At 42.5% G+C, this 15,641-nt stretch overlaps 1 protein-coding gene across 2 annotated transcripts; it reads right to left on the bottom strand.

The window, feature by feature from the left end:
- Positions 1 to 9,413: 9,413 nt before the first annotated feature.
- LOC119898564 (selection and upkeep of intraepithelial T-cells protein 7-like) lies at positions 9,414 to 15,012 on the bottom strand. Of its 2 annotated transcripts, none has more exons than XM_038712696.1 (5): positions 14,854 to 15,012; positions 12,215 to 12,553; positions 11,860 to 11,916; positions 11,082 to 11,180; positions 9,414 to 10,873 (listed from the first exon to the last, which is right to left on the bottom strand). In XM_038712696.1, the coding sequence occupies exons 1-5, from the start codon at positions 14,936 to 14,938 to the stop codon at positions 10,740 to 10,742; spliced, it is 714 nt and encodes a 237-aa protein (XP_038568624.1). In that variant the 5' UTR covers positions 14,939 to 15,012; the 3' UTR covers positions 9,414 to 10,739. The 2 variants fall into 2 exon arrangements, with proteins under 2 accessions (XP_038568624.1, XP_038568629.1); XM_038712701.1 differs by lacking the exon at positions 14,854 to 15,012 and adding an exon at positions 14,148 to 14,331.
- Between the last annotated feature and the right edge of the window lie 629 nt (positions 15,013 to 15,641).

Genomic DNA, 15,641 nt, shown 5'->3' on the forward strand with positions numbered 1-15,641 from the left:
CTTTATTGATCCCCGAGGGGAAATTCTTTTGTCACAATTGCACACTTGTCAAAAGGTAGATAGATAAAGAGTATATAAATATAATAGTATAAAATATGGAACAATATAAAGGTGTGTGGGTATGTACAATATTTACATTATTAAGAATTATTATGGTGAACCAAAAGGACTACTGAATAAATAGCAGCAGAGAATATTGCACATTAATTATTAAACAGGTAATATTGGACAGAAAATAGATAATAAGGTCTAGTTTAATAACTGACTAAGTGTCAGACACTTAAAGGGAGGAGTTATAAAATGTGATGACCACAGGCAGGAATGACTTCCTGTGGCGCTCTGTGGTGCATTTTGGGGGAATGAGTCTTGCACTGAAAGTGCTCCTGTGTTTGAGCAGCAAAGTCACGGAGTGGGTGGTAGACACTGTCCAAGATGACATGTAATTTGGACAGCATCCTCCTCTCTGACACCACCGACCACAACGTCACTGGCCTTGTGGATCAGTTTGTTGAGTCCGTTAGCGTCTGCTCCCCTCAACCTGCTGCCCCAGCATGCAACAGCAAACAGGATAGCACTGGCTACCACAGACTCATAAAAGATCCTCAGCATCGTCCTGCAGATGTTGAAGGACCTCAGCCTCCTCAGAAAATAGAGACGGCTTTGGCTCTTCCTGTAGAGGGCTTGGGTGTTCTTGGCCCAGTCCAGTTTATTGTCCATGTGCACTCAGGTATTTGTAATCCTCCACAATGTCCACACTGACCCCCTGGATGGAAACAGGGGTCACTGGTGCCTTGGCTCTTTTTAGATCCACAACCAGCTCTTTGGTCTGTCACGTATACACACACACACACACACACACACACACACACACACACACACGAACACAGCAGGTGGTTCTTCTCACACCATGTGACAAAGTCCCCCACCACAGCTCTGTACTCAGCCTCATCACCCTTGCTGATACATCCAACCACAGCAGAGTTATCAGAAAACTTCTGAAGATGGCAGAACTCTGTGTGGTAGTTGAAGTCTGGAGTGTAGATGATGAAGAGGAAGGGAGAGAGGTTGTTGACACACAGTGTTGCAGGCGCACATACTGTGGTCTGCCAGTCAGGTAGTCAAGAATCCAGGACACAAGGGGGGCATCCACCTGCGTCTCACCCAGCAGGGCCAGCCGGATGGTGTTGAAAGCACTGTAGAAGTCAAAAAACAGGACCCTCACAGTGCTCGCCGGCTGGTCCAGGTGGGCGTAGATGTGGTTGAGCAGGAAGATGAATGCGTTCTCAACTCCCAGTTTGCGCTGGTAGGTGAACAGGACGGGGTCTAGAAGAGGTCTGACCATGGGCCGCAGCTGATCCAGAACCAGTCTCTCCGGGGTCTTCATGATGTGGGAGGTCAGTGCCACAGGTCTGTAGTCCTTGGAGTCACTGGGACGTGACGTCTTTGGCACAGGAACGAGGCAAGATGTCATCCACAGCACAGGGACCCTGTGGAGATTCAGGCTCAGGTTGAAGACGTGGTGAAGGAGTCCACATAGCTGGGGGGCACAGGCTTTGAGCACCCCGGGGCGGACACCATCAGGGCCTGCAGCCTTGTTGGAGTGGAGTCTCCTCAGCTGTCTTCTCACCTGGTCAGCAGTGAGGCACAAGAGGTTAAGGTGTGGGAGGGGGAGAGGAGGAGTCGTCAGGCTGGAGAGAGCTGTTAAACTGAGAGCCAGAGGAGGGGGGGTTGGTGTCTCACAGGAGGGTGGGGGACAGTGAGGAGGAGGAGGGGGAGTAGTTGGGTTGGAGGTGTTAGAGGTGAGACAGCAGCTGAGTTAGTCGGGGGACGGGCGGGAGCCATTGAGTCAAATCTGTCAAAGAACTAGGGCTGAAATAATTAATCGATTAAATCATAAAATCGATTCATAAAATGCTTCAACACAAATTCTTTGCGTTCTCTATCGCTCATTTCCCGTTTCACATTTCACATGTTTTCTTGATATAAGTGGTTTGGAAACCAGTGTCGGGTTCCATAGTTGCTGTCAGCTCCTGTAGTGTGTGTCCCTGTCACCGATCGGTCACGTAGTGTGAACGCCGTAACGACTTCAAGCCTGCCGTCATATTAGGGCAAGCTGTGTGAACTGCACAGCCATCGGCCGACGCTGACAGTCGTGTATTCTAACTTGTAGCAGCTGTCTGGTTGTTGGTCTGATGTTTGCTGTTTAACACACTATGAATTTCCGAAAGGACTAATAAATATCTATCACCTATAAATGTGCACAGCTCACATACTGGGTGAAGTTAGTAAGTGTGGTGGCCATGGTGACGTGGTTGAAGTCACCCGAGATCACTATGAGGGCACTCAGGTGTTGAGTCTGGACTTCAGCAATGGCGGTGTTGCTGCGCAACGGTGCCGTGGCTTACCAAAACTCGCTCAACTTGCATGATTAGAGAGAGTGTAGTTTAAATTAAGTATAGACCAAAATCACACACGTGAGATATAAAAAAAACAAAGTTGAAAGTTAGAAAAGAAGACGATTAACGACGGAGCTAGTGATGTGTCCGCTGTGTTTGATGACGTGTGTGACCGATTCAGCAGATGGTTTGCGGTTTGGCGTGCGATTCAAAAGGAGCAGCAAAATGCAATGGACCCTCAACATTTTGTGGACTTTTGAACTTGAAATTGAACACGGTTAGATTTTATCTACAGCATTTTAAATGGCTAAAAAAATTATCAACTTATGTCAGAATTGCTTTGATCAAATAACTTTAAAATATTTTGTGCTTTTGGTAAGAATTAAACTCTTACCCCATATTACCCTAATAATAATTTTCTAAAGCAGGTAAAATCATCTCCAAGAAACCGCCTGAAGCCCAGCACTGTGGAAGTGTTATTTTAAAATAGATTAATAAAATGTTGTCTCCATTATCTAAAGTCAAAAACCAAGTTATCATAACCCTCTCCCTTGTTTCCACTTTCCTTTTGACCCTGGCATTGTATCATAAAGACAGACACCTTATTAAAGTCATGTATTGGCATCACAAACATCATTCATTAATTTATTCAATTCAAAGCTTCACACACCAAAGCTACACTCACCTAAAGGATTATTAGGAACACCATACTAATACTGTGTTTGACCCCCTTTCGCCTTCAGAACTGCCTTAATTCTACGTGGCATTGATTCAACAAGGTGCTGAAGCATTCTTTAGAAATGTTGGCCCATATTGATGGATAGCATCTTGCAGTTGATGGAGATTTGTGGGATGCACATCCAGGGCACGAAGCTCCCGTTCCACCACATCCCAAAGATGCTCTATTGGGTTGAGATCTGGTGACTGTGGGGGCCATTTTAGTACAGTGAACTCATTGTCATGTTCAAGAAACCAATTTGAAATGATTGGAGCTTTGTGACATGGTGCATTATCCTGCTGGAAGTAGCCATCAGAGGATGGGTACATGGTGGCCATAAAGGGATGGACATGGTCAGAAACAATGCTCAGGTAGGCCGTGGCATTTAAACCATGCCCAATTGGCACTAAGGGGCCTAAAGTGTGCCAAGAAAACATCCCCACACCATTACACCACCACCAGCAGCCTGCACAGTGGTAACAAGGCATGATGGATCCATGTTCTCATTCTGTTTACGCCAAATTCTGACTCTACCATCTGAATGTCTCAACAGAAATCGAGACTCATCAGACCAGGCAACATTTTTCCAGTCTTCAACTGTCCAATTTTGGTGAGCTCTTGCAAATGTAGCCTCTTTTTCCTATTTGTAGTGGAGATGAGTGGTACCCGGTGGGGTCTTCTGCTGTTGTAGCCCATCCGCCTCAAGGTTGTGCGTGTTGTGGCTTCACAAATGCTTTGCTGCATACCTCGGTTGTAACAGTGGTTATTTCAGTCAAAGTTGCTCTTCTATCAGCTTGAATCAGTCGGCCCATTCTCCTCTGACCTCTAGCATCAACAAGGCATTTTCGCCCACAGGACTGCCGCATACTGGATGTTTTTCCCTTTTCACACCATTCTTTGTAAACCCTAGAAATGGTTGTGCGTGAAAATCCCAGTAACTGAGCAGATTGTGAAATACTCAGACCGGCCCGTCTGGCACCAACAACCATGCCACGCTCAAAATTGCTTAAATCACCTTTCTTTCCCATTCTGACATTCAGTTTGGAGTTCAGGAGATTGTCTTGACCAGGACCACACCCCTAAATGCATTGAAGCAACTGCCATGTGATTGGTTGATTAGATAATTGCATTAATGAGAAATTGAACAGGTGTTCCTAATAATCCTTTAGGTGAGTGTATGTTGCTGTTATAATCACTCTGCCTGTTTTACATTTATTGTCCACTTGATGGCACACTCAAATGAAGGCATCGTGAAGCTTCGGCCCATGAGTGAACCAATTGGATGGAAAGCTTCAATGCTTCATTCATCTCGCCATCACTACCCGGTAGTGGCTTTAAGTTTTTTCCAGAGAGAGGTAAAATGCAAGCACAAACGTGGCATTTATTGTCTTCCATACAGAGAAGATGAGACACCAACCAGCAACCAAACTTATACTGAAAGCAACTAGCTGCCTTATATACACTTCCTCCTGCAAGTAATTAAGTGGGTAACACGACTTAGGTGGGACCACCATCATTTAGAATAATAAATATTTACCTAAAACGCAACACCACAGAAAAATAGAGCACAAAGAATGAATATTTACATAAATACAAATTTCTATCAATAAATCAATCAATCACATGCACTCAAAATAATCCCATAAATCAGCATTGCTTTACTCCCCCCACCCTCAGCTTCATGGTTTGCTCCTGCAGCTCTTAAGCAGGTGTTTGAGCCTACCACACTCCTTTGCCTGTGCCCCCTGCTGAAGAGACAACCAGAAAGAGGTGAGTACTTACATTGTTTGCTTTATCTGTTTAAACTAATTTGATATCTAACTGGAATGGAGTAGAAGCAGTCAATGCTATGTTGTGAATCATGACTATCACTGATTGAGGTTTCTTTTCAAACAGGCAGGATGACCAGACCCTCCTGTGTTTCCTCAGCCTCCTCTGAAACTACTCACTGCAAAGAAAGTTAACAAATATTTCCATCCATCCAACGCTTATCCTGCGTACAGGGTTGCGGGGGGGCTGGAGCTGATCCCAGCTGACATCGGGCAAACAACCACTCACACCTAAGGACAATTTCAGAGACCCCAATCAACCTAGCCTGCATGTCTTTGGATGGTGGGAAGAAGCCGGAGCACCTGGAGAGAACCCATGCGGACACGGGGAGAACATGCAAACTCCACACAAAAAGACCTCCTTGCTGTGAAGCGACAGAGCTAACCACTGCACCACCGTGCCGCCCTATCAGATATTTAACAACTGAAATAGACAAAATAAGAATGTGTATGGCTCCTGCCAATAATCCCCACCTTAATATTCATCTCTGAACCAGACAAAGACTGTTATCTGTTATACACCTGTGATCATCAGTACCCAAGTATTTGGATTTTATTTACACTTATTCATTTAGCTGACGCTTTTATCCAAAGCGACTTACAATTGCTACATATGTGAGAGGTCGCACGCCTCTGGAGTAACTAGGGGTTAAGTGTCTTGCTCAGGGACACAGCGTGGATTGAACCTGGGTCTCTCACACCAAAGGTATAGTCTTATCCATTGCGCCACCACATTTTATGAAACTATACTTTTCTTAATTAGAGGCATTTTTGTATTGTCAACTTTACTGTATTTATCAGACAGTTGTGATCTTCAGACTCAGATTTCACACAGAAAATCAAAACTCTTGAAGTTTAAATTAGACAAAAGTACTTAGACCACTTACAGCTCCAACATACAGTAGTACTTCATGTTAAAGTGGGATACCATTATGCAGAGTCAGTACATGTTTGGTACATGTTACTACCTTTACCCTCTTATTCATTTTATACTTTGGTCTGAAGGTGGCACCAGAGGATTAGTTTATTATGAGCACCAGCATTTCAATTTAAAACTGACACTTGTTACAGATGCCAAGTATCACATGTGACTATTTCTACTATAAAAGAACCTTTACTACTTACCTGTTTCTTCCTGTCAGTTTCATAAGTCTTGATTTTCTTTAGTTACAAACCTGTAATGTGGATTAAATCTGCTGTCCCACAGAGTTAACAAAAAGCACAGAAGACAGTTTTGGATTAACCCAGACTTTATGCAAATTGCACAATTGGTATAAAACTTTAAGAAAATGTGGTCTTTGGTGTTGGCACAGCAAAAAGATACACAAATAACCATGTGACAAAAACAAATCATCACACAAAACATTCAGGGTAATGCAAAAAGAAAGTAATCTGGAGATCACCAACAATCCAATAATTTAAAGGAGGTCTTCTATCAGGTCTAATTCATTAAATAAGCAGCTGCATGTAGGGTGACATTTACTTTCAATCTTTACTTCAGGTCCCCCTATTCAGCGTTTATATGCAGTATACACACTTAATACATTCAGTACACACTAATGTAGTAGTATACAGTAAGTGTTGATGTCAACACATTCAATGATGATCAGTAAAACAAAGTTTGACATTTTAATGTGACAAATCCTGTATCCTAACACACTGTCTTATAACCCACTTACACTGCATAGAAATGCTGGGGAACTTAAAGTGCTACTCAGTGGTTTCACAAAAGAGAAATCTGGGCTGAAAAGCTTAACTACCAAGCAGGACGTGATGTTAGAGGAAACTTTCAGTCCTGCTGATTAGCTTACCTGCACCAGACCAGACATCAAGACGTCCTTAAAGCAACATTATGTATCTTAAAATAACAGCTTTAAAATAATGTTGGTATACATATATGCTATATTAGGACAGCAGTGAATGACACTGAATCTATAGAGGGACCAAATAATAATATAAGTTACATTAAATTACAAAACAAATAATAATTACATAATGCTGCTTTGAGAAAAACAATTTTTGTTTTTATAAATAAAATCAGTTATTGGCATCAAAGGAAAGTTCATTATTCTGGATTGTTCCCAAGTATTTGTGCTGCTGGTCACAGTCAGGCTCCCTTTAATTCATTTGTGCAGATCCCACCCCCCAAAATAAAAACAAAAACCTTCAGTTCCAAGCGAATCATACGGGCTTCGTATTTTCATCCCAATTTCACTAAAAAATGACCATTACCAGCTATGAATTTTATACAGAAAGCCTGGTTTGACTTGTAAATGTAAATTTTGAACAATAGTCTGCTGTCAAGCCAAGTCTTTGTAAGACAAAGTGATGCAAATACAAAACAAACTAGAAAATTGCATTTCCTGCTGAAAGTGCGTGTGAATGCTGAACTGAACTTGCAAAACACTGCAGGAAATGTAGAAGAGCTGAAATCAAATGCACTGAAAAGCTAAATTGTTCTACTGTCCGCAAAGTATAACAATAAGAAAACAATAACAAAGTATAACAAAGCTTAAAGCTGAGCTGACCTTGCATAACACTGCAGAAAATGCAAAAGTGCTGAAATGAAATGCATAATAAAGTACTGAAGCTCAATGACATTGCAAATCACTGCATAAGAACTTGGATGTTGTACAGAGCTAAAATTCATTGCTGAAAGATGTTATAATGTCATAGATGGAAGCTGAAATGAGTTTCTTTTGTGAAATGGATCCAGGAGAAATGAAAGAGACTGAAAGAGATACAGGCAAATAAGACAAACAGAGACTGACAGACAGTCAAGACAGAGACAAGCAGAAAGAGAGAGAGAATAAATGAAAGATAGAGAAAGTCTACATTAAACTCATAAAAGGAAAATTAACAAATGGCTGCCTGTTGGACAGTTTGGCTTCAGAGCGTGACTGAAAAGCCTTTGATACCAGAGGTGGCAGCAGTGCACTGTATCCCAATGACCTCCTTCGCCCACCTGCTCAAGACTGTACGCCTGCTGCGTCTCCTTGGTCTGCTTCAGTACAGCACCGTGTGTGTACAATGTCTGTTTGCCCTGCTGACACACTGGATGGCCTGCATCTGGTACGAGACCGGACACGTGGAGATAGAACGAGTGGACCTCGCACACTGGGTGGCTCAATGAGCTGAGCAGACGTATGGAGATGCCGCACATCAACAGCACGATGGGCGGCCCGACGGCGCACAGCCTACGTCACCACCCGTTTCTTTACCGTCAGCAGCCTGACCACTGTGGGCTTTGGCAATGTCTCAACAGATCTGTTTCTGCGAAAGAACGCCTTAACTATACTGCACAGTTTGATCAGGAATCATTAATTAATAGACTACTATATACTAATAAAGGTGAACAGGAGGAGAAATTACATTTAATTTGATGCTGTTTTCAGTGTGTCTGACGTGCTAACACGAGAGAGACTCAGGTCATCAAGACCAATGCTGATGTGAAGGTGTTGACATACTATCACATTCAGTATATCAGTGTGTGTGACCTGAAAGATGTGCTATTCTACCACAAGTATGCCAGTGTGTTTGCCTCAGATATCCACAACAATCTACAACCTGCGTGAGGACAGCCAGGACGAGGGCCTCAGCGGGTTTTCAAGGTCACCCAGGCTTACCCACGAACGCAGGCTCCCCTCTCTTGTGGATACACAGGGGGATGAGTCTGACAACTTGGTCCACCTCCTCCAGCAACACGCTCCCTTCGCAATCTGCTGCTGACCAGCTTCAGAAACCTTGTTGGCCTTCACGGGCAGAGCTCAACCCCTCAGCCACTGTCAAAAAAAGAGCACAGCACTCGTACAGCCACTCGAGTCTCAGCCCAGGGAGAGTCAGCGGCTGAGCAAAAGCCTTCAGAGCTGCTTAATCCAACTGTCCCCTGCTTAGGAGCCCAGATCTTAGTCCCAAAGTTGTAGAGGGAACTGAAGACCATGGACCCTTGGTCCATTTCAACACACCAGGCCTAGAGCCAGTACAGGAGGCAGCAGCCACGAGTCCACTCAGGCTAATGTAACTCTGCTGGAGATGGAGGAGGTCAGACAGATCATTAATCAACTCAACCAATAAGTTTCTGAGCTCACCAGAGGCCTGCACCACCTGATGCATCTCCTGCAGAAACTTCCTTTAACATAGCTTCAAACTACCACATCCACAAGCAAAGCCTGACCGCCATCAGCCAGTCTCAGCCCACTTTAAGCCTGCAGCCTCCCATTGATAGTGATGAATACTCCAGCCTTTCGTCCAGTACCCCTACAAGCAGGCCTACATCCACACACAGCCTGCTGGACTTGTTATCCAATTCTTTCACCTCCTTCCAAATCAAGGCGTGTTACCGGCTACATTTCCGAGATTGAAGCAGAACAACAAAAGGATGAATGCCCAAAAAGTTTTGGCAATGACACGAGTGAAGGAGAAACCTGACAGGGGAGACATAATGAATGGCGGTCACTGACTGCTAGAGCGCTTCGTTCCTTTATTTACATGTAGGCTATATAATAACAGCACGTTATTACCAAAAGGTTGTGTTTAACTTTTCTGGCGGCTAGGCCAGTAGTCTCAAGTGCAGGACTAAGAGAGGGAGGAGACCGGAAGACTAGATGCAGCAGAACCAGGTTGGTGGCTGCAGTGCAGAGCAGAAGGGAACCATAGCCGAGAGTCCAGAGAGGGTGAGAGGCCGAACTGAGCAGGTCCAGAACAGATCACGGGAATATATAAACCGGACGGGGGCCCAGGGAGAGCAGAAGGGATGAGCACCATTTGCGTTAGCGCAAAGTAACAATTAGGAGTGTGTGAGTTAAAATTTCATGTGGTCTCATTCGTGCGAGTGTAAGGTGATCTTTAGCAGCTCCACCATTTCACTCACAAAATGCCCCTTATGTGCAAGTAAAAACCGCAACCTACCGTACCCCCCGCTAACCGTTTACAACATTGTCTGACCGGCTGCCACCGGCACCAAGAGAAATCCTAATGGGGTAGAGATGCGTTGGCAGGTGAAGCGGTGAGACAGAAGGCAGCAAGGAGAAGATGAGGAAGGTTTATGTTTGGTTAGTTGGCTATTTAGCAGCATGAGGTGAATTTTCTTGAAACAACTTTCATGAAGTCAATGAGCTCGTCAATGTCACTTTTCGACAACCAACCAATCACAGCATGAATAAATTAGAGTCTAACTCAACCATCACGTAAGCTAAAGCATTTTTCTTGCACAATCATTTAAGGAATGAAAAAAAGAAACTGGAATTAATGTTAGATGCTACACGTGGTAAGATATAAAGTATACTAAAGTGACATTATAATTAAAAAATAGTCACATTATATAATTATTATAATAAATAACTTATAATAATAACAATGTATTATTATTATTATTATACTACTACTTTTACTTCATGTTATGAAATATGAAAAGTCATTTTTACTAGCTCCTCCTTCAGGTTGTGGCTAGAGCCTCTGCAGGGAACAGATGTAGATTTAGCCAGATTTGGTTGAGGTATGATCGGCTGCGTTTATATTGAAGGCAATCTGCCACATTGTTGTTACCGTGTCAACACAGTTTTAGCTTGCACAACAACTGTAAGAAACACAAAACTTGCAGGGGCCGATATATCACCTGAAACACAGAGCCCCTCCCCGCTTCTTATCAGCTGTTACCTACTGTAACAAAAAAAAAAAAAAGGGTGTGACCAAATCATGTGGTGTGACAAACTGAGAAAGTTGGTAGCACCAATGGAAAGGTTAGTCCGGAGCCCTGCAGTGCTCACTTTAGACAGACAGACTAAGTCCGGACCATCACTAAACTACTTGCATGTTGTTTTCTGCATCGGGGTTGTTGTTTGCTGATGAAGTCCTCAGAGGGTTCAGCCCACAGCAGTTTGTTAGCTCTGCATTTTGCTCCCTCCTTCCTCTGAACCTCGTCATCAGTTTCTCTATGAGAACATAAAAACAGGTTTGTTAAACTTTTTAAAGTCGGTGTTTTGAGCAGAAATACATATTGAAAAATATTACAGGAACAAAGTCAAATCCCTCATCTTTGATTTCACAATGAGCAACAACAAACCTGCTCACAACAGTGATCACACAGCAGGGCTTTAAATGTTAATGAAGAGCTGTGGGACAGTTTGTTTAGTAACTTACGGATCGTTCCCCGTCTCACAAGAACCCCAACGACAATGAAGACAAGGACGACGACAACAGTGGAGGTGATGATGGCAACAAGCTTCCCGTTTTCACCATCTGAAAGAAGATCAGAGGAGATTAAAACCAGCACAGGCTCAGTTTATTCTTTATTTCACCAATTCATGTTTAGTGTTCTGCTCATGTAGTATTTTCTCATTCACCCCTAGTAGTGTCCAACCACACAGATGGTTTTATTTGTCCTGGTTTTGAGATATTGTCTGTAAGACTTCTGCCTCCCCCTGAATACAGCAGAGAACAAGTATTTTAAGTAGTAGATAACCCGAAGACATCAGTGATGTCAAAAAGCCAAGTTGCTGTACTACTACGACTACTACAGGAAAGTACCAGAAGTACAACATAAGAGTGATTTCCCATCACTGGGTGCATTTTCTAGTTCAGTTTGTTTGATTCAGTCGACTCGAGGATTGTTTGTGGTCTGAAAACATCTAAGCAACTACAATATTATTTTTATTGCCGTTTCTGCTTTATTTGATAAAAAAGGGGCTGCTGCGCTAACCTTTTGAGACGATCAACACTGTTTTTGTGCCTTAAACTTGATGAAGACAAATGTTACAGGGGGAAAAGGGTCATTATCCTAAGAAGAAACCCTCCTGATTATCTCAAGGGATCAGAATTAGCCGTTATTATGGCTATGAATTTTATGAGAAGAAGTCTGTCTCAAAGACGAAGATATAACAACTGAAAAACAACTTCATTTCAGTTCAAAGCAATTTACCAGGTTTGTCCAGCTCATCTGGTGGAGGTCTAGTTGTGTTCTTTTTGCTCTGGTGGACTTTGGTCAGTGTTAAAGAAGAAAAAAAAGGAGACAAAAATGTTTGTCAGCACTCAGAAACAGATTAAAATATCTTCTAGCAGTCAGACAGAGGGACCTGCTGTGTGCTTTAAGTAGCTCATGAAGGATAAGATGCTAAAATTAACAGGTTACAGCTGTTTTTTAATTTGACACATTTATTCAGCACTGAATATCTTCTGCTTCTGTATATTTATACTGAGCATCTCTTTGCACAAGAAAATCTCAATTCTGACAAACCTTTTTAGTATCTGAAACTGTATGAACTCAGCATGCTCACCAACAGTGACATTAACAACACAGCTGGTCAACAGTCTTGAGATAAAACACTTGTACGGTCCGCTGTCAGCCAGCTGTACTGAGGAGATCTGCAGAGTCAGGATGCCTCTGCTCAGGTCTTCAAGGTGGAGAGTCGACCTGCCTTTGTATTGATCCATCCAGTCATTTGGATTTTCCTGCTTGCCTCGATAAGAGTACACCCCTTTGTTGAGGTCATCTCTTGTCCAATCAAGAGCGTAATCCACCACGTTGTGCGGGGGATTCAAATAACATTGTAGAGTGACTGTATCACCTTCCACTGCCTCAATTGTGGGATTCGGGCAAATGGCTCGAGGCTTTCCTGTGAAACAAACAAACATCACATTTACACAAATTCATCACAAGTCATCTTTTCAAACATTTAGACACACAGTTGATGTTTTTTTAGTCCAAGAGTGCAACAATTCCTAAACTGCAAAAGTGCTGCTCCATCTCGTTCACTCAGCCCTTTCATCACATCTCAGGAGACGACAGACCTGAGCGCTGAATAATTTGATCAGCTGGCAGGGTTTGATATACCTGGCAGAGATGTTGTGCCACATGATGATATTTCTCGTCAGGTTAGAAAAAAAAAAAAAAAACGGATACCGCTGACTCTCAAGTCAACTCCGGCCAGCTGATGCCACACCAGCAAACGCTGTGATGGTAATAAAGTGACCCCCCCCCTCCTCGCGCTGTGAGTTTTGCACTATAAACATTTTTTATAAACTGAGGCACAAACTGTGTGGGACTGTGAGCTTTATCAGAGGATCTGTGGTGAGATTTCTGCCTGATCCTTGTCAAAAAAAACTTGTAGTTGCACTTCATAACAATAATGCAGCAATCTGTTACAACAGTGTTAATCCACATAAATCTGAACCACCTCAGAGCAAGTTCTCTGTAAGTACAAAGTAGGCCTTCTTAACAACATACACAGTAACATAAAGGATTTAAATCTACGGTCATGTTCCTGTAACTGTATGTAAAAGTAAAAACATAAATTCTTGAATATCTTTTACAGTTTCCAATGTATAGAATGTACCTAGAAGTCATTACCCCATCTTCTAATAAACATCTGGCTGTGCTGCACAGTATTGATCACACCGTAGCCCGTATTTCTCATATTAGCTACCAGGTCAGACGCACAGAGGTAAGTTAGTACAGGTGTCCTGCCAAAAACTGTTTGCCGTCTGCTGGAGCTGTATTGCCCAGTCTCTTCAATCACTTTCTGGCAAGTGAAATAGCCTACTGCATTTTTTGGGCTGAGGTAAAAAGTACTAGGTGAGCTACAATCTGTCAAATATAACTCTTCTGAATAAAATCAACTAATTTCAGGGCAGAAATAATCTTTCAGTCAATAACAAAAGGCTTCAACTGCATTTTAAGAGTTGTATTGACCATTTAAAAAGGTATTATAAGAGTGGATTGGGTCATAAGGATAATTGCAAAATTGTCTTCATTTTATATCTAAGTTGGCAGTATGTCACGTTAATTAGGCTACAGAGATATCACACATAGGCCTACCAAACATCACTTTTCAGCACCACACCGCCATTTAACGCGCTTGCGTCATTCCGCAAACAACAATAAAAACAGATTAAAAAGATCACGTTTTGTCCAGAAATCTCTTACTGATCATATGTCAATGAAAGAAATACCGTCAGTCTCGGGTTAAGTCATTAAATGACCTACAAGTGTCCAAGAACAGTTTTAGTCAGCTAGCGAGTTTATAGCAATGCTAACCTGCTAAAGAGTTTAACAATCCCATAAACTAGTCCGCGTGAGCAAACAAACCAGTGTTACAAACCTAAAAAAGCTCCAGTGTTTACAACCTTAAGCTATAATGTTAAGTTATCTTTAAGCGTGTGGGATAAACTGAGTTAGCAGTCAGCTAAGTTAACAAGTCACGAACTCACCGGTTTCAGCCAACAGTCCGACAAAGTAACACAGAGAGCTGAACGTGACAAGTGCAGCCTTCATCATCACCGAGCTGAGTCAAACAAGCTGGGTGGTGTGATCGCAGTCAGTCCTGATGTTTTAAAATTATGCTTTAAGGTGATCGTTGTGAAAGTACGACGGCATGAAAGAGCAAAACTTAAAAACACCCGCTCCAGCAGCAGGAAGAGGAGGAGTCATTCATTACATAACTCGCTACTGTAACACAAGAGACTTCCCTCCTGACAGAGTTTCACTTCTGCTGGCAAAGTCTTAGATGTGTAAAAGCTTTTTTTTAATTCACAGGACTCTCTCTCGCTCTCTCGACCCAAATACCTTACTTGCAGCTTACTGGGCTGAGTTATTTGCCGATTTACTGCTCCCAAAATAAGGTCCATTAACTTAACAACTGACAAACACTCGCTGTAAAACGCACTCTGTACATTTGAGATATCTGTCTGACATGTCCCCAGCACTTTTTGAAAGCATAATTTGTTAAAAAGAAACAATCTGAAATACAGCTTGCAGTTAAATAAAATGAACATATAGTTCCACATGCACATATTAATATTTCCTATATAAAATAATCAGATGAAGCCTCCTTTGGAACAACCTGATATAAAACTGCTCCACATTTAATCTAATAAAATAATAAACAGACACTCAGAAATGAAGTTAGATATTTACCTGGTCTGAAACTCGGGGAGCTCTGCACATGCTGAAGGTTGACAGTTTCTTGCAGAGGATGTCTCTCGCGCTCCTCCCCCTTCATCTAAACCCCGCGCTGCTCGGGGCTCCGGAGGATCTCATTGGCTGAGAGGGGCCGCGGGAGTTTCAATCATCTGCTTTTTGGCGCGCTAACATTTCCTGCGACATGTTTTGTTTACATACCACAAACGTATATAAAAAGGTTTACACCCACAACTCTCTCCCCATGTTCTCTCCACATTCCCTGATGCCACTAGAGGCGTTTCAACTAGTCAGCAACAATCTAATTTTCACTGTAAAAGCAAAAAAAAAAAGGAAACTAAAACACAAATTATGGTAAATATAAGCAACAAATAAATAAATAAATTTAGTTGTATAAAGAAAAAAGCTGGTGGACCTTTCTACTTACTACTTCTACTACCTCTCCCCAGCATGACAGTTTATATTTAGAAAATTGGGGCTGAATTTCCGCTGTGACAGTGTTAGAAGTTTTCAACAGACAATATTTAAACCCAAGACAAACTGCTCATCAATAATCACTCCGGACTTCTTGTGCATTATTTTACACACGCATCTTTGTATAATTTATGTATTGCATCTACCAAGACATTTTAGAAAACTTAATGCTTCCATCTGCTCTCAAGCTTTTTAGAGATGTTGATTTCCTTTTCCAGCAGGACTTGCAACCTGCCTACAGAGCCACAACCACTAGGAACTGGTTTGCTGACCATGGGATTACAGTGCTTGACTGGCCAGCCAACTCACCT

Source organism: Micropterus salmoides, unplaced genomic scaffold (assembly GCF_014851395.1).
Source record: "Micropterus salmoides isolate LMB-PRFRI ecotype aquatic unplaced genomic scaffold, ASM1485139v1 Ms_hic_scaffold_1, whole genome shotgun sequence".
NCBI classification, from domain to species: Eukaryota; Metazoa; Chordata; class Actinopteri; order Centrarchiformes; family Centrarchidae; genus Micropterus; species Micropterus salmoides.

Excerpts from the sequence above, each read along its gene's own strand:
- LOC119898564 (XM_038712696.1), bottom strand. The coding sequence starts at position 14,938 with ATGAAGGGGGAGGAGCGCGAGAGACATCCTCTGCAAGAAACTGTCAAC. Across the intron at positions 11,181-11,859 it reads AGATGAGCTGGACAAACCTG|ATGGTGAAAACGGGAAGCTT; the intron begins GTAAATTGCTTT and ends ATCTTCTTTCAG. Across the intron at positions 10,874-11,081 it reads TGTGAGACGGGGAACGATCC|AGAAACTGATGACGAGGTTC; the intron begins GTAAGTTACTAA and ends ATGTTCTCATAG.